Here is a 17,886-nt window from a genome sequence, read left to right as displayed (position 1 = left end):
GTACCACCACCAAAGAAGGTATCTATTGGACCTAAAACAGTGGATTGCATCTTCATCGGATATGCACATAACAGTAATGCTTATCGATTTCTGGTACATCAATCTGAAATATCAGACATTCATGTATTTACCACCTGGCTGCAAAGCATTAGGGAATAAATGGATATTGACACGAAAACCTGGTGGAAAATACAAGTCTATCTTAATCTATCTTAATCTATTAAAACTGAATTACAATTAGAAATTAACTCTGAATTCACTATTTTAATTACATCTTGTGCCATCGACGTTAAGTGTAGTTCTTTACTAAGTAATTAGGCTTTCACGTTTTTTACCAACCGGGCTTTACCAGCCCAACTCGAAGACCACTATAATTAATCATTTCTTTGAACCTCAGACCAGGCTACAACTCGGTTGAGTTTACCGCATGTACTGCATTTTTTCATTCCTTTGATATTTTAACATTATAAAATACATTCTGTCACTTAAAACACAAAAGCATTACCAAACCTATGTGTAATTAACATTAAGTACATTTAGCATAAAAATGCATATTATAAATGTGACTCGGTTTACATCCAACTGTGAAATTTAGTTGCGGTTTAGTGTTAAGTTATAAAAATACGAACTTGCATGGAGTTTTATTTTAGTAAAGTTCTGACTGGTTTTCCCGCTACGACCCGCAAACGCAGCCGGTTGGTAGCGGTTGACAGCGTTTCGAAACAATCATACAAACCGCTACAAATCGCTCTAAACTGCTACAAATCGCTCCAAAAAGCTGGTTCCAGTAGCGTTTGCGGTTGCGGGCGGCGGGTGAAAAAATAAATATAAAATTATTTTCAAAAATATTTTAAAATTTTGAAATTAAAATTTTAAAATTTTAAAATTAAAATTTTAAAATGGAAATATTATAAATAAAAATATATGCATATTTTATAAATTAATTAAAACTCACAAACAATATCAGCTAGTATAAAACGAAATAATTTTTTTTAAATTTTTTTTTTGATATAAATCTTCAAAGCAAATTTTATTAAAATTATAGCCTTCAACTAATTTAAAATTTTTATAAATAAAAATAATATTTTTATTAATCATATTATATTGATAATTATTATATTTTATTACAATAGTATGTTTTTTATATTTTTATAATGTTATAATATGTTAATATGAGTAATTTATTATTAAACCAATGCAATATCTTATAATCAACAAATCAAAAATATCCCGCAAACGCAACAATTTTCAAACGTTGTACCAGTCATACAAAATGCTTAATAACGCTTGAAACCACAATCACCCGCATCCGCAAACTCCCGCACCCGCAACCGCTGCGTTTAAACCAGTCGGGCCCTAAGTGTACTGCACGTAATATCTTTGTAGTTACAAAATATTCCTAAAATCAATCAACTAGCTATTAACTTAACTTAAGAAGAACCTAATTTTCAGCTACCACGTTAACCACAAATATATCACCGAATATTTATTTCCCATATAGTATCACATAGATAGAAAATAAATAATAAATAATTCAAAGAGTTCTGTTCGCTTTTTATGATATTCTTCTCTATTAAAAGAGAAGTACAATTTTATATACCATAAAAGTCATACTAGGTCTATTTCATAAAGATATTTTTTCATATTATAATTTACTTAAATACTTTTATTTTAAATACATAAATTAGTTATAATAAATATATACATTAATATAAATAACATACATAATTTGATAAAATCTATTCTATTTATAATGAAGTACAAAATAATAGTTGTCTAATTTTAAGTGATTTCTTACATATTTTCATTCTTTTTAGACTAAGCGAGGTGTATTCAATTGGAAGTTTTAGGTGATTTGCAATAAAATAACAAATCCACTGTTATTCAAACATGAATTTTAAAATCTCATTTAAAATCCAGTGTTATTGAACTTGATATTTTATTAACTACTCTCAAATCTAGTGTTATTGAAAATATTTTAAGTTGTGGAGTTTTAAAGTTTTCAAGTGATTTTAAAGTGTTTGGGTGGAGTTCCTTAGTTAAAAATTTTAAAACTCAAATCCCATGGTTTTAGGTGATATTTTAGGGTGGTTTAACAAAAATCATTTTAATATCTGCGATTAAGTGAAATCATCTAAAACCTCATTAAAAATCAAATCACCTCAAATTTTATATTGAATACATCTCCCTAATTATAACCACTTTAACTTATTAACTTTTCTAATTAATTCGACTTCATTTATTACAAAATTGCAAAATATAACTATTATATCTTTTACATTTCTTTTTTTCACTTTTCCAAACTACTTTATTAATTTCATTTACTATAATTCGACATAATTTATTTTACATATCAACCATAATAATTTCACAGATTTGAATGAAGTTACTTCATTTCGTGACAAAAATTCAAACCGGTTAACAAATATTTTTTTATGTGTTTACATAATTAGTTAGGCAAGAATATTCAGAGTACATATCAGTTTTTGGGTACTGAGTTTAGGTTTTAAAATAAAACTCTGTTTAGATATAATAAAGTTTTCGGACTGGATTCGAATCAGATTCTTACAGGTCATTGTAGGTTAATAGGAACCTAATATTAGACAAATAATCCATTTGTTTAAAAAGTCACTAAACAATTTATAAAAATAAAAATTTACATCTGCGCGGGTGCGCGAGTTAAGCTATATATTAAAATTGTTGGTTCCGGATTTCTTTGTAGAAGTTGAACCGGATGTTCATCATCAATGCGGGTTCCGGGTTCCGGAGCATAGTTAAGTCGTTTCTTGATCCCAAGACTACGTCAAAGATTCATGTTCAATACTCCCTCCGGATACGAATGTAAGATGTTCTATATTTTTATCTTGTATACAAATGTATGATGTTTTGAGATATAATTAATGCATTTATTTTTAAAATTTAAATATAAATTAAAAAGTAAAATTATGAGTGGTGAAACTTTATTGATATAATCAAAAAGTAACAACTAAAATATTGTATTTATTGTTTCTTAATATGTGTGTAAAACCTTAAACATCTTATATTTAAATCCAGAGGGAGTAGCAAACTGCTTGAAGTTATCGATGCAGGGACGGATCTATGGCCAAGGTAAGGTAGGTGGGGCACGTGCCCCATACTATGTTTTTTAACTGGTTGGTGTTTTATTAATTTAATTGCTGAGCCTCCTATAGATCGTGTGCCCCATGCAATGTAAAAATCAATTGCTAATGTTTTTACTGAATTATTTGTTGAGAGTAGATATATAAATATAATAATTGTATATATATATATATATATATGTATACTTACTAATAATTCTTATGGTAATAGTATTGATGTTCTCTGCACCTTTTTTTTTCATTTTAACTTTTCGTTTTATTTTTATTTTCCACGTTTATTTCTTTTTACTTTTTTTTGTAACGTAGTTATTGCGTGTTTAGTTTTTCTTTATGACCGATTATAATTTGTTATATGCATGTAATTTTATTAAATATAATTTTGTGTAATTACTTTTTACTCTTTTTTTGTAGAACAGAAAGCCACAAACAAATTTAAAATTAGAGTTAACAAATAATGAGCTAAAACGCAAAATAATAATTAAAAATTATTTGGATTCTTGAATGACAACCATATTTGAACAACATTACCAATACACTAAAAAATATTTTTTTCAAAATCAATCAAATAATACCTAATAGTTATGGTTCCTAAATCCATACTTTTTGTGCTTAAGCTCAAATCGAAAATTGTTCCATAATCAAATTCTAAAACATATTACAACTATTAGTTTGAATATTTTGTTATGTTATTAATTTAATTTGTGCCACATACCAATTTATTTTCTGGGTCCGCCCCTGATCACACGTCTCTGGGATCATCAAAAACAAGTTTTGTAATTATGCTATCGAATCTTTTTATATTCATTAGATTTTTGTATTTTTAAACATGAGTTGCCAGAGTTCTTTGGAGGCACTTGCATTTGTGAGGACAAAGGAGGTTGCATGCCCTTGACAAAAAGGTCCATGGAATGATCCTGAGGTTCTCAAGGTAATTATTAATTTACATGCATAGTCCTTAGTTAGACACAAAATAAACCATTGACCACAAAAAAATTCAGTGTTTTAATTTATATTCATTTTTAAAATTTTAAAATATATTATATAAGGAAAAAATCTAAATTTTAGATATTTAATAGTTTAATTATTTTTATAATATAAATTAAACAAAGAGAAGATGATACACAAATTATTATCAAATTTTTATTATTTAAAATTATTAATGGTAATATATATTTTAGTCATATTAGGTAATGCTGTAAATTTTATTTAAAGAGAAAAAGAATAATATTTTTATTGATTACTAATTAATTTTATGTTTAATTTAATAAAAGTATTAACATATATTTAGATGAACTTATTTCTTAATAAAAATATTAACATATACAGTATATATCACCAGTCATTCTACTGATAACACATAACAATACATGTTGTAATGTTTCACTTTTAATATATAAGGGATTGTTACCGATTTATCATTTATCTTTGATCGTTACAGATTTATCATTTATCTTTACCAAGGCCTCAAGCTGATCTCAAAGATTGACAAACAACAAACTGGATTCTCCGAATTAGGTCCAACAAAGAATTTACGTGGCCTTTACGCCTATAATTAAAGAAGTGTCGGCGGATTAAAAACCTTTTAAAACCCTAACACCGTATAGTTAATGACGGCGAAGACGAGGGAAAGTGATAAAAAAAGGCTCTTCTTCTTTGACCAACTTAGGTTCGACTTGTGTGATTGATCAGTTATTGGCTGCTTATAAAGTTTGATCTGTCTGTTGCATTTATGTGGTATGTTGTTAACTGGTAAAACTGTATTCTCTTGTTCATCAGATCATATGGCTTCAAAGATTACTGCTAAAAAGAATGATGATGATGATTCTGACTACGAAATCATTGAAGGCGAGTCTAAGACCGCTTTAGCAGCAGCCGGCACGAGTCCTTGGATTGATTCTGCAACGTTGGAGCTTCGGCATCGAATTGGAAGAGGTCCCTTTGGTGATGTTTGGCTGGCTACTCATCATCAGTCCACAAAGGACAATGAAGTGGCCATCAAAATGCTTCATCCCATCAATAAGGATCAGATGAGAGTTGTGGTAGATAAGTTTAAGGATTTGGTTTCTAAGTCTCAAGGGATGGAGAATGTTTGTCTCCTCAGAGGAGTCTCTATAATTAGTGGAAGGGTAAGTAAAGAAAAACAAACATGTGTGTTTCTCTAGTTTTCCCCCATGTTTTGATTAGAGATTTGTATACTGTAGATTTGCCTCGTCATGAAATTCTATGAGGGCTGTGTTGGTGACAAGATGGCTCTCCTTAAAAGAGGAAAGCTTTCACTGTCTGATGTATTGAGGTAAGTCTTTTATTACACAATCAAGCAGCTCTTATATAGAATACTAATGTCCTCTCGTCTATATTTTGCAGATACGGGATTGATCTAGTTACAGGGATTCTTGAGTTGCACGCAAAAGGGTTTCTGATTCTCAATCTCAAGCCCTCTAACTTTCTTCTCAATGATAACGATACGGCCATCCTAGGGGATGTTGGAGTCCCTTATCTACTTCATAGTATCCCTTTGCCAAGTTCTGATATGATAATGAGACTTGGAACTCCAAACTATATGGCTCCAGAACAGTGGCAACCTGAAGTAAGAGGTCCCATGTCCTTTGAGACTGATTCTTGGGGGTTTGGATGCAGCATTGTGGAAATGCTCACTGGTGTACAACCTTGGAGTGGTAAATCCATCGACGAAATATACAACTTAGTGGTCATAAAAAGAGAAAAGCTCACTATCCCCAATGCCATACCGCCTCCTCTTGAGAAGCTACTTCAGGGTTGCTTTATGTATGATCTTCGAAGCCGACCTTCTATGACAGACATCTTACACGTCTTCAAGAGGTAAATATAACCTTTTCACCATATATATTCAGTTTGAATAAGATCGGTGCAAAAGTGTTTTTGTTATCACTAACACATTTTCTTAGTCAATTTTCTAAAGTTGAGGCGCAGACGGCAAATCGATCATAGCCGAAATGAAACAAATCGGTTAAAACTGTTTTAAATCGATTAAAGCGATGTGAATTGATTTAGATCGATCTAAAATTATCTAAATCTCTTAAATTAAACAATAACATTAATACAAATTTCAAAATTTGTCTATTTTCTGTAAATTTAGTTTTAATACTTAATCGATCAAAATATTCTTTTATAATTAAGCCTAAAACTAAAATATCTAATACTACTTTAAAAATATAAAAATAAATCAGTAATTTGTTAACAACTAGGTTTCGCTTGTGCCTCAGAATGATCTGGATACTTTTTACAAATCGTTTAGTTACCGCCTATCAATTTTTTTGAACATTAGCTTTAGTACCTCTTGACATATTACACTTTTGATATACAGGTTGCAGAACTCAGAGGAGGAAGAGTTCTGGTCCTTCTGGAGAGGCGTTGATAGTAGAGAAATCAGGAAGAGCTCAGCTAATCTCGGTTACACAGAATGGTTCCTTTCAAAGGATCAACTGCAAGTAGGCGACACGGTGCGTTCAAGAAAGCCTGCCAATTTGTGTAAGCATGAGAACATGGATGTGCCAGAAGGAAAGGTGGTTGGTTTAGAACGTGACACTACCGACTCAGATGGGTTTGCTCTGGTTAAAGTCCATGGTGTTCATGATCCGTTAAGGGTTCTCGTATCTGTTCTTGAAAGGGTAACTAAAGACTTGGCTTCTGGAGATTGGGTACGTCTGAAGTATGTAGGAGTGGCAGACAAGAGGTGTTCTCCAGTTGGCATTGTCCATTCAATCAACCGTGAGGGAATTGTAGCTGTTGGGTTTATAGGGTTGCCAACTCTCTGGAGAGGGACTTCATCACAGCTTCAGATGGCTAAAGGATACAGTGTTGGTCAGTTTGTGAAGATCAAAGCCTTTGTTGTTACCCCAAGATTCAAATGGATACGTAAAGATAGAGGAGTTTGGGAAACTGGCAGAATCTATCATGTTTTACCAAACGGTTGTCTCGAGGTAAAGTTCCCTGGAGCGTTGCCTTTTGGACAGGAACATGGAAGCTGTCTTGCTGATCCAGATGAAGTAGAGCTTGTGGATTTTAGTACTTGTGGAGGAGTTGTGCAGAAATATCAGCATCTAGAGGACTTTCACTGGGCTGTGAGACCTTTACTGATTGCCGTGGGTGTATTGACAGCAATGACGTTAGGAGGGTTATTGGTTGGGAAGAAAGTGGGAAGATCAAAGGATATCAAACAGCGAGTTGGCTCGAGTGGACAATGTGATTGTCAGATTCGGAATGGTCAGGATAGGGTCGGTCTTTACCGTAAGAAATCTGGCAAATCTAAATCTAAATCTAAATCTAAATCTAAATGGTTTTTTTAAGTTTTGGTGTTTAAGGATGTGGTTAGGTTTTGTGTCTCAAACATGGTCTAGTTAGTAATGGATACATGAGTTTATTATATGAGATGATAACATTTTCTTTTTCTTCTTTGAACTTAATAAGACTTTCTAGTATTATGTTTGATGATTTTGGCTATCTATTACTATAAAGAAGAGATTCACTCTCTTCTCATGATAAGAAAAGCAATGTAATAAAGCATCAGTAATAATTAATGCAAAAACAGCCAATTGGAAAATGGCTAATCAGTAAATTTTTTCATCGTATTTTAGAAAAAAAATAAAAAAAACATTAAAAAAAGAAAGGAATATTTAAAATGATATCTTCCCAATTGAACATCCCCCTGTAATTTTACACGCTCCATAGCACTAACATACTGCCACATCATCAATTCGGATGCCCACAGCACGACACCTGTCCACTTTAACAAAACTCAGCGTTTTATTAATTTAAAAAATATGGGCTACGTTTAGTGTGGGGGCTTTAAATCTAAAACCCATGATATTTTTTTTGCTTAAAACCCATATTTGGTCTTCGTTTTTATTGCTCCGACGAAGCAATATCAAAGATCGTCGCAGGCGAAACGTTACGGAAGTCGGATGCATTCAGTCGTCGTCTTTAATGTGTTCATTAACAACATCCCCCATTCCTCCCACGATTTGTCGTTCTGTGCATCTTCATTACTGCCATCGTGTGAAATTTTCAACTATAAATTCCCTGAAAATTCATATGTACATGAATTATCGAGGTCTACCTATGTTTTCTTTATAGAAGTGGTACCGTTTTTTTGGTTTCATCCATATTTTATTGTTGTTAGGAGTTTTGTTGTTTGGTTTTGCTCTTAGGGTTTATGTAGTTCGGTTCTGTTCTTATGCTTTGTATTCGATTTTGTTTCTGGTGTTTGTGTCGGGGTCGTTTCATTTAGACACATAGGTGGCTAAATGCTTAAACACCCCTTCTTTTTTTTTTCTAACAAGACAATACTCCATGCGAAAGTTGTGTTTTCTCTTCCTTATGATATATCGACGGTGAATCTGTTTTTGTTTCAGAGGGTCAATAACATCATGGGTTCTTTTCTCTTTCTCTTGAAGGTAACACTCTCCTGCTTCTTTTGTTCCTGTATTCATCTTTGTTTGTTTGTTTGTTACCATGAACTTAGATATAAATAGATTTCTCTTCACTGGAGAGGAGTATTGTAGATATATTTTAAGGGATCAGCAGAAAATTGGTCTTGGATTCTACTCGCGTATGTGGCTGTATAAGATCTTTGGATCATTTGGTTCGTTTTATGATTGGAGCAGTTGTTTTTCAGTGGTTTTATGATAGATATGTATGTGTATTCTCTTTCCTTCAGATAATGCTTTGATCATTTATCCAAGTGAGCTAAATAAAGCAGCATAACCGGTAATCAAGAATTAGTGTTTTTTGAAAGGATATAGTTATAATTTGTTTCTTTTGTCTGTCTCTTCATCTGATTTTCCTTCTCATGTTACAGTCGTTGCCTAAAGCCAAGTCTTTCAAAAAGGTAAGCAAAAATGGTGTTATGCATCTTAGTTTGTTTGACGTTAAAACACATAGCTATTATGGTTAACCTGTAAATCTGTAATGTCTTCTCATGTTTTAGGAATATAGGGCTAAGCAGTATAAGCTGAAATAAATGAGAAAAGATTTGGACGATATAATGCAGGTAAACACACAAGAGATTTGTTGTGCTTGATCTGTAAATAATGACTTCTCATGCTTCACATATGTAGGGCTGAAGTGGCTAAAGTGGAAAGACTTAAAAAGGAACTTCAAAAAGCCAAATGGCTTGAACCGTGGAAACGTGTTGTGAAAGCTAGAAGGATGAACGAAAGCTATCTAATCAAATGGTTTCAGTAATAATTTTTTAATAAAGGAGTTGACACAAAGATGAATCTCATATACCTTTTATTTGTTAATCACAGTATATCAGACCTTTATTGTGTAGATATTATTAAACTTGCGTACAAAAAAAAAATCAATTTGTAACCGATTATAAATGCTTGGAAACAAACAGAACTAATTATATTTTAGATTTCTTTCACATTCATTTAATTCAATGTATTTTTCACCCAAACAGATTTCATGGGATCAATCCTGTCAACCCTATGATCCTCTAAAAATAGATCTGCTTCTTGGATGTTTTCCTTATATTCTTCACATATCTATTTAATATTCACAAATGTGACTTCAAGAAATGATAACGGTCGAGACTTTGAATCTTTCTTAAGGAAAAGTTTGGAATCAAAGCGTGGAGCAGGTAGAAAGTGTTCTGCAATATGTCTCATACCAACATGACAAATAAATATTTTAGATTTCTTCACATCTTGATCAAAAAAAAAAAAAAAGATTTCTTCACATCTAAAAACGTACAACTACGGACGTGATACACGTATTTTTTTAACAATATAACATACAAAATATTAACTAAACGTAAATTATTTATACCCAGACCATGAAAAACTTCGAATGAAAAATAGTGCCCACAATGCGAAAAGACGACAATCACCAATTGCTGGGGGTCAACAATTCATGCGATACCAACAAAAAAACATATAAGTTGAGACGGAAACCAAAGCAGCATCTACACAAACACACCAAAGAACATAATGCAGATTCAACAATGATCACATTAAATAATAAAACTAATTGTGAATAAAAAGACTATCGTAACTTAAACTGTCATGTAATTATATGACCACCATCATATATTAAAACTGTATTGAAAAAACGGAATTACATATGGAATTAACGTGGTAAACGTAGTTGGACACTATTGCAATAAAATGGCAGCCATAACCACGTGAACAATTAAACTCCTGATGAAACCCAAACTAGGATCGTGACCCCATAAAAAAACAAGTTAACATCGTAAACACATAACATTGGTTATACTACAAAATTAAAATAAACATATTGAACCATTAAAATAAACATTTCTCAAAAAACGTTTAAAAAATACCAAAAATTAATAATTTAAAAGAAGAAATACAAATCACCAATCCAAAAAGACACACTAAATGACAAAAATTTAGTAACTTAATAAATTACATCAACTATTCAGCTAAAAAAGCTTTATAGCAACACAAGACAAATAAAAACAAATACAAATGTTAAACTATATTAGCTAAGTTAATGCTACTTTTAGTTACAATAAATTAAACATTTAAAAAAGTTTTTTTTTTAATTTTCTTTATACAAACATTTTAAAAAGTTGGTATTATTAATTAATTTATTTGTCCACCCGTAAGGCGGGTTTACCCTAGTTAATTATATATATTACTATCATCAGCTTTTAACCAAAGACTTTTATCAAAGTGTTCCTTGCAAATTATTGGCCAGGCGTCCAAGTGTTTACATGTAAACATGAAGACTGTGAAATCAAAAGCTCTACAAGAACCAAATGATAATGTTCATGTTTCAGAGATGAGTTTGGTCATGTTCCAGACATCTTTCTCCGAATAACACTTGAAACGAAAATCTTGTGATGAGTTTGTTAAGAACTCTGAGGTGACCAGAAGTAGAAGCAGTGGCGTTTCTGTGTTTAGTCCCTCGTTGACTTGGTGATGACTTGTAAGAGAGCCAACCTCCTGATACAGTAGAGAGAAAGCTTGGCTGTGCCTGTGTCTGAGTTATGGAGTCAACTCCGTCTTCTTGGCCTTGTGTTCTCTTCTTTTTCCATGTTTCGGTTTTGACTGAGAATCTGTATGGTACATCTGTCTCATAACTTGGAGATTCCGAGTAATGCAAATGCAAAACATAAACAGCAATGGAAGAGATAAAAGAGTCTTACAGTTTGAGTTGTTTCAAAGAAGAAACACCTGGTGGTGTCTTGCTCTTGTGCTTCATCATCAAGATGGAGTAGCTTGATATATGGCAGATGAATCGAAGCTGAATGATGTTTGTTCAAAACTTGTTAAAACAATACAACTAAGGGGAATATGTAACCGAAACTAAAATTGACTATACATAATATTGCTCTACTCTACCACATCAAAATGTAAAGATTAAGCAATATCATAAGAGTAGACTCATGGATGCATTTCACTCGAAGAGTTGTACATCACTCAAGAAAAAAGAGGCGACTACAAACCTGATCTCCGTCTCTAATGCCGAGTTCAACGAGGTAGTCAGCCTCGTTGATCAATCTTTGATCGTCATAGGATAAGCAGAACTGTCCCCAGACATGTGGCCTTCATCAAAACAGTAATCACAGTGTCATCAAGAATCATTTAGCACTTCACAGATAGGCACAAGAAGAGTCTTTAAATACTAAACTCAAAATCAAGAAAAGAATTGTACCATGAGACGTTGCCAAGAACTGTGATGGGCAAGTGAGAAAACGCAGCTTCTACAGCCATCTTGACCTCCCTTACTGTTGCCGTCTTCAACACTTCAACATCTACAAAACAAAGGAAGAGGATAATAAAAAACCCACACACAAGGCCTTAGAAACAGAGCAAGCAAAGATGATTAATTATATGGTACCAAAGGAAGATCCATCAAGCTTGAGAATAGTGAGTTAGATCGGCTCTTCAGGCATCTGACTATAATTAAAACTCCTCCTACGATCGATCAGGCGGAGAGGCGAGAGAGACGCAGCCAAAGAACGACGTGGAGATTCCATCGGAAATCAAGAACAACAAGCTGATATTAAGAAACGTCTAGTTCCAAAACGTTTTGGTCATAAGCGTAGTTGAGTCAGAGTGGGAGATTTTTGCCATGGGAGGGTAGGAGAGAATGGTGGAGATAATTTGAAAAGAATCAGGGTCAAGGGATCTCTCTCTCTGTTTTTCCCGGTTCGATATGTTTTGCCTTTGGAGCAAGCAATATAGATAACCATATGTTAAATACATTTATACATGGACACATAAACAACATGCACCCATGGCCTAATGGATAAGGCGCTTGACTTCTAATCAAGCGATTGTGGGTTCGAGTCCCACTGGGTGTGTTTTTTCCCATTTTTGTTCTTTCTTCCACTTCTGGTGTTGGTTAACATTATATACTACTCTGTCCAACTCTTCTGTTAGTTCACCCTCTTTTTTTTCGAGGGAAACCAAAAATTAGAAAGCATTTATATTAGATTCAAAGAAAACTGAGTAATACTTGTCTATGGTTTATATACAAAAGGAAAGAAGCAAGAAAATGACAAGAGTAAGCAAGTCCCAATGAAAAAAAGTTGGCCCTTCTTGATTGAGTAACACAAGTTCGAAAAATGAGGCATCGCATTATTATTTAATTAATACTAGTCTACTTCACCTGCAAAAACCAAAGTTGGAACATCACTGGTTATCATCAACTTCTCTTCGAACTCTAAGGCTTCCCTTAGTTTCTTTCTCATCGAGCCTTTATGATGGCCACTCCTGTTATTTTATTAGCTCTTCTTTGTTCCTACTTCCCAATGATCTTATAATATGCATATAAACCAGAGCCTAAGAAACCAAGAAGCTGTCCAATCACATTCATCTGCGTGAATAAACCCCCAAAACATTAGTAATGAGATGTAGCAAAATGTATGTGTTGGTTCAATAGAGTAAATGGGAGAGTGAAGAGCCATACCAAGTCGAATGGGAGTCCACCAAACACCATCCAGCCTAGTCCAACCGTAAATAAATCCTGCAACGATGATGTAATGGTCAGATTGCAACTCTACAAGCCTGTCTCATCATTTCCAAGATGCAAGCTATATATATATACTTATATATGTATCTACTGACTCTCAAGAAGCCCAAGTCAAGACAGGTTCCTACTACTTGACAGAACTGAAACCGACCTTCATATTTCCACAAATTGTCTGGGTGAGAGCGGAGTTGAGAGTGGTGTTAAGAAAAATGCTGTAGTTTAAGAAGAAAGCCAACACGCACGAGCAGAGTAACACAGCCTGGTTGAGAACATAAACAGATCATCAGCCTCCCAAAAGACAAAGTTGACAGATAATAAAACCACAACAACAATTTACAATACCATGAAACCGGGAGAAAAGAGGTAAGGAAAGCTAATTGTCTTCTCCAAGTCACCGCTCATAGATGTCCAAATCATCAATATAGGTCCACATATAATACCTATCATTGAAAAAAAAAAACTCACAAAATTCAAAGCAAGTCTTGGAATTTTAAAGTCAACTTTGCTATCTTGTTTAGATTACCATTGCACCACATAAGGCCAAAGCTATTCAAGCCACTTGATTTCCCTGTAGAACCAGACATTAGACTAGAGTAAGAGAGAAGAGGAGCAAAGCAAAGAAAGTGGGTGATTTTACTGTACCAATCCGGGCGATGGTTGCTAGATATACAGCTGTTGTTATGTTGGCTAAGAAAACAACACCATATCCATAAAAGTCGAATGACAAGTCCCTAGCTCCAGCGAAAAATGCGCCAAAGATGATAACGCCGACACTGACATCAATCTTACACGAGTTTAGTTGTGCATATAAGAACCAGGAAGCATGATTCTCGTTTTTAGAGGTAATAACATGTACTTTGAAGGGACTTAAAAACTTAAAGCATTATATTACAGGCGTGTCAGTCAGCTGGATAAAATATCACATAAACCTCAGGAGCATGTAACATAGAGCTAACATTATCTCTCACCTACTACTCCCAAATCCATACACGTATATATTTTGATCAAACACGAGGAGACTATTTCTTCCAAGAGATACTATTAAGTGTTAACCAATGTTCTATAAATCGGTCTAGGCGGCTTAAACAAACCGATTTTTAAAACCGGTCTAGCAGTCGTTCAAAAAATTGGTCAGCGCACCCTCCTAATCGATAATCCCCTATAAAGGGCCGACTAGCGATTTCTTGAACATTTATCTGAATAATTCTGGGAGCTATTCTTAGTACGAAGAGAAACAAATAATAGTAAAAAGTGATTCACCTTCCGATGATAGACTGAGTATATCTCTGACCTGTGAGCATATACTCAATCACCATGGTAAAGGCCACCGTGGTACGCCTAAGCGTGGTGTACATGGGAACATTCACCCCTCTAACAGACGCCATAGAAGCTAGCTTTCAGGAGGTACACATTAAAACAAATCTGTGATCAGCTACTATTCAAAGGACTCAAAACAACAACAAAATATAACCAAAAATGTTCAGTAAAAATGGTTACCATGTACATAAGATATGCTATTGAGAGAGGAAGCGTGTGAAACAATGTCTTCAACGGCACAAAAGCTGAGGTACTACCAGAACCTGAAAAGGAATCAGCCGCTATGAAAGAGATGATCTTCTTGCGCCTCAATGAGTATAGAAAGAAGGTAGAAGACACCATCTGTTGGAAAACAAATAAAGTGTCAAGCTTTCCTGTCGGAAAATGAAAAGAAACAGTCTCACAGACAGGGCCGGTCCTGGACATAGTCTACTCAAGCATTCGCCCTGCAACCCCAAAACTTTTGAAAAAAATTACATAGAAACTATAGATTCCTAAATTTATTTTTTTAAAAAATATTTTTATTAAAATTCTTATTAAATAGTCTACAGCCCTTAAATGAACGGCCCCTCCTTAGAGAACATAAGTGAGATTGCATATACCTGAAAGAGTGTGATAACATTAACACAAGGGAAGTGATACGAAGAGAGAGCCGCTTTATTGAACAGAACAAGCATCACTGCGAATCAACAAGAACATACAAATCTCAATGTCAGCAGCAAACACATGGATTTCGATGAAACACTATAAATTGGATGAGATCGAGAGAGATTCACCAGCGCAGGCCATGTAAGAGAGAGCAGCGTAAGCGCCACGTTTGGTCATGGCGGATCCTTTGAAAAGCCGATCGTCGACGCCTTTGCCGTCGGAGGTATCATTCTCTCCGGCGAGAGGAGGATCGGAAACAGGAAGGACAGGATTCCTCATGGTCGAGAGAGGAAGACTCTCTCCACGCTCTTCGTCTTCCTCCGCGTTCGCCGTCTCTCTGACTAATTCTCCGGCGAAAAGTCGCGTCACCGATTATGATTGATACTGACCGTAAAAGACACGGGAGATTTGAGTTAAACACCTCTCTCTCTCTCTCTCTCTCTCTCTCTCTCTCTCTCTGTGTTCTGTTCTGTTTTGTCTCCTTCTTTTTTTGCAATTATTTATTATTTAAAGAGGGAATATCACGTGTTTCTCTATTTGTGGTCCAAGGCCCAATTAAACCCCATTGAAGATTATGGGCTTAAGCCTGATTGGATCCATACTTTTTCGATTTTTTTTTTTGCTTTAACGCTATTAATAATACTCAAGTCCCAACGTGATTAAAACCCAGCCTGAATAAATTAGGGTTCAGAGCATGATTAACCCTAGAAAATAACTACTTAAGTATTAAATTTTAGTTAAAAATTTTAGTTAAGAGTCACCTAATTTTCTTGTTCCAATTAGGGGTGGGCGTTCGGATACTCGTTCGGGTTCGGATCGGGTATTTCGGATTTTCGGGTATTTCGGTATAGGGATATAGAACCCGCTCGGGTATTTTTGTATTTCGGGTCGGGTTCGGGTATTTTTAGTTCGAGTTCGGTTATTTCGGATCGGATTCGGATATTTAGATTTTGAAAAAAAAAAAAATTCATTGTTTTAAGTTTCTTGTATTTAAAAATATAAGTTTTACTTAACTGATTTTTTTATTTTTAATAGATTGAGTGATTAATAGATTTGGAGATAACATTGCAAAAATAAATAAACATTAATTTGGTCATTTAAAAAAAAACATTGAATGTAACTTTTGTTAATACATAAAACAAAAAGCATGAGATGCATTTTAAGTGAATATCAAATCATTTTATATGTACTTATATGTATATTATATGATTTCAAAGTATGTGTAACATCAATATAAATATTTTAAGTAAAATAAAAGATTTAAATTAAAAATATGGGGTTATATATATTTATGTTCGGTTATTTTCGGGTTCAGATATCCAATCTCTCTTAAATTAATACATGTTCGGGTATTTTGCTACTTCGGTTCGGATTTCGGTTCGGGTTTTTCGGATCGGATTCGGCTGCAGCTTCGGGTATCAGGTAAAATGCCCAGACCTAACTCTAATGGTAGTTTCTTAACTAAGAATTTTTAAATTAAAGATAAAATTTATTTATTAAATAAGCAATCTAGACAAATCGTATCAACAAAAAAAAAAAAAAAAAAAAGTCAATTTCATTTTGGAGATCAATGAAGCAAAGATTGAAGATTCAAGCTCTTAACAAACACAAACACTTATGCAAGTTCATGAACAAACTGAAAGTCATCAAACGAAGGAATACGTAAAAGGGCACTGTTAGCACTCAAAAGAATCAACTATGGCAGAAACAGCTTACTCTCCCCCATGATTACTTAGAGCGAAAAGTGCAGCATATCTCTCATACATGCCTTTAATTTCATCTGGAAGAATCTGCTGTTAATCAAATAAGCTATCACAAACTGAAAAACCATCTAGAAGATTTAGAGTTGGTCAAGTTTAGAAGAACCTCAGCTGGTGTACAGAGGAGAAAGCAGCAGCATGAGCCGTCTTTGTCGTGTCTAACTCCTTCTCCGCATCAACACTACTCAGATCTTCAATCCTTTTGAGAGCTAACTCACACGTTTCCCGAACCTCTTGTGCTGGATCCAGAACCAAACTTTGCTTCAAAATCTCAGCATTACCAGCTAAACCAATGGCTCCGAGAGATTCTGCTGCCTGTTGTTATATTATATTAACAAACAATCAAAAACCGTATTTTTATACAGAAGAAATAGGATTTTAACTTAATCAACTATATACTCAACTCATGGCGTACTATTGGATGCAAAGACATATCATTAAGAACATACACAAAGTAACATACTTCTTTTGGTTTTGAGAGCAGCAGAGATTGAACTAACCAGGATTAGAGCGTTGCGAGGTCCGGGGCCTTTCAAGTTGCGAGGAGAGAAGAGAGCTCTGAATCGCTCTGAGATCGGCTGCGACTGGTCCACCAATCGCTCGCAGAGAAACTTCTCCACGTCACTTACGCTGCCGTTTTCAGTCGGTGAAACTGATCGTTAGGTTCCATCACTAAATCAGCTTCGACGGCGTTTTGGGTCGACGACGGGAGTAACAGAGACGGCGACGAATAGGGTCGTCCGTCATCGGTTTGGTTCCTCCTCTGACGGAGAAAATGAGAAGACGAGAATGCGGTGAGAAAAGAAAAAAAAAAGGTTTGATGGTTTGATGATACTAAAGATCGGTCTCCAAAGTCCCAAGTTAACGATGGATAATTTTCCTTTTAATTAGTTTTGATTTAATTAAATCAGTTATTTGTGGAAGCTCCTTAGTCCAGTGGTTTAACTAAGGGTTCATTAATGCTTCTACACCAGAAGGTATGAGTTTCGAATCCCAGCAAAGGCGAATTATGCATATATATTTATGGAGAAAATCATATAAATAGCGCATGGAAT

At 34.3% G+C, this 17,886-nt stretch overlaps 3 protein-coding genes, 1 non-coding gene and 1 pseudogene across 9 annotated transcripts; 2 read left to right on the top strand and 3 right to left on the bottom strand.

Annotated features, from left to right (window-relative positions):
- Nucleotides 1-4,714: 4,714 nt before the first annotated feature.
- LOC106320402 (E3 ubiquitin-protein ligase KEG-like) lies at nucleotides 4,715-7,457 on the top strand. The gene is made up of 5 exons (XM_013758761.1): nucleotides 4,715-4,785; nucleotides 4,896-5,245; nucleotides 5,321-5,412; nucleotides 5,484-5,957; nucleotides 6,463-7,457. The coding sequence occupies exons 2-5, from the start codon at nucleotides 4,901-4,903 to the stop codon at nucleotides 7,442-7,444; spliced, it is 1,893 nt and encodes a 630-aa protein (XP_013614215.1). The 5' UTR covers nucleotides 4,715-4,785; nucleotides 4,896-4,900; the 3' UTR covers nucleotides 7,445-7,457.
- Nucleotides 7,458-10,822: 3,365 nt separating this feature from the next.
- Nucleotides 10,823-12,281, bottom strand: LOC106320403 (annotated as a pseudogene).
- An 81-nt stretch (nucleotides 12,282-12,362) lies between these two features.
- TRNAR-UCU lies at nucleotides 12,363-12,435 on the top strand. Its single transcript has one exon. It is a non-coding gene; the product is annotated as a tRNA-Arg (tRNA).
- Nucleotides 12,436-12,653: 218 nt separating this feature from the next.
- LOC106320399 (putative UDP-sugar transporter DDB_G0278631) lies at nucleotides 12,654-15,537 on the bottom strand. Of its 2 annotated transcripts, XM_013758755.1 has the most exons (10): nucleotides 15,200-15,537; nucleotides 15,026-15,102; nucleotides 14,604-14,765; nucleotides 14,367-14,500; nucleotides 13,749-13,879; nucleotides 13,630-13,674; nucleotides 13,449-13,546; nucleotides 13,258-13,365; nucleotides 13,044-13,100; nucleotides 12,654-12,950 (listed from the first exon to the last, which is right to left on the bottom strand). In XM_013758755.1, the coding sequence occupies exons 1-10, from the start codon at nucleotides 15,348-15,350 to the stop codon at nucleotides 12,876-12,878; spliced, it is 1,038 nt and encodes a 345-aa protein (XP_013614209.1). In that variant the 5' UTR covers nucleotides 15,351-15,537; the 3' UTR covers nucleotides 12,654-12,875. The 2 variants fall into 2 exon arrangements, with proteins under 2 accessions (XP_013614209.1, XP_013614210.1); XM_013758756.1 differs by lacking the exon at nucleotides 15,200-15,537 and having other exon boundaries at nucleotides 14,604-14,869.
- Nucleotides 15,538-16,638: 1,101 nt separating this feature from the next.
- On the bottom strand, nucleotides 16,639-17,657 carry LOC106320401 (deoxyhypusine hydroxylase-like). Of its 5 annotated transcripts, none has more exons than XR_001265792.1 (3): nucleotides 17,332-17,657; nucleotides 16,938-17,146; nucleotides 16,639-16,861 (listed from the first exon to the last, which is right to left on the bottom strand). XR_001265792.1 is itself a non-coding variant. In XM_013758757.1 (3 exons), exons 1-3 carry the CDS (start codon nucleotides 17,262-17,264, stop codon nucleotides 16,784-16,786), a joined length of 321 nt encoding a protein of 106 aa, XP_013614211.1. In that variant the 5' UTR covers nucleotides 17,265-17,276; the 3' UTR covers nucleotides 16,639-16,783. The 5 variants fall into 5 exon arrangements, 3 of the variants coding, with proteins under 3 accessions (XP_013614211.1, XP_013614212.1, XP_013614213.1); XM_013758757.1 differs by lacking the exon at nucleotides 17,332-17,657 and adding an exon at nucleotides 17,235-17,276 and having other exon boundaries at nucleotides 16,639-16,864; nucleotides 16,937-17,146; XM_013758758.1 differs by lacking the exon at nucleotides 17,332-17,657 and adding an exon at nucleotides 17,235-17,276.
- Nucleotides 17,658-17,886: the final 229 nt, after the last annotated feature.

The sequence above is a fragment of the Brassica oleracea genome, unplaced genomic scaffold, assembly GCF_000695525.1.
Source record: "Brassica oleracea var. oleracea cultivar TO1000 unplaced genomic scaffold, BOL UnpScaffold00911, whole genome shotgun sequence".
Taxonomy (NCBI): Eukaryota; Viridiplantae; Streptophyta; class Magnoliopsida; order Brassicales; family Brassicaceae; genus Brassica; species Brassica oleracea.
This window is presented reverse-complemented; position numbering and strand designations above follow the sequence as displayed.

Bases quoted from the DNA above. Each gene is read 5' to 3' on its own strand.
- LOC106320402 (XM_013758761.1), top strand. From the start codon at position 4,901: ATGGCTTCAAAGATTACTGCTAAAAAGAATGATGATGATGATTCTGAC. The intron at 5,246-5,320 runs GTAAGTAAAGAA...TGTATACTGTAG, and splicing joins TCTCTATAATTAGTGGAAGG to ATTTGCCTCGTCATGAAATT. The intron at 5,413-5,483 runs GTAAGTCTTTTA...TATATTTTGCAG, and splicing joins TCACTGTCTGATGTATTGAG to ATACGGGATTGATCTAGTTA.
- LOC106320399 (XM_013758755.1), bottom strand. From the start codon at position 15,350: ATGAGGAATCCTGTCCTTCCTGTTTCCGATCCTCCTCTCGCCGGAGAG. The intron at 14,766-15,025 runs GTATATGCAATC...GTTTTCCAACAG, and splicing joins ATGTTATCACACTCTTTCAG to ATGGTGTCTTCTACCTTCTT. The intron at 12,951-13,043 runs GTATGGCTCTTC...TTATTCACGCAG, and splicing joins GTGGACTCCCATTCGACTTG to ATGAATGTGATTGGACAGCT.
- LOC106320401 (XM_013758757.1), bottom strand. From the start codon at position 17,264: ATGTCTTTGCATCCAATAGTACGCCATGAG. The intron at 17,147-17,234 runs TTGAGTATATAG...ATATAACAACAG, and splicing joins ATCCAATAGTACGCCATGAG to GCAGCAGAATCTCTCGGAGC. The intron at 16,865-16,936 runs TTCTTCTAAACT...TTTGATTAACAG, and splicing joins CCTCTGTACACCAGCTGAGG to CAGATTCTTCCAGATGAAAT.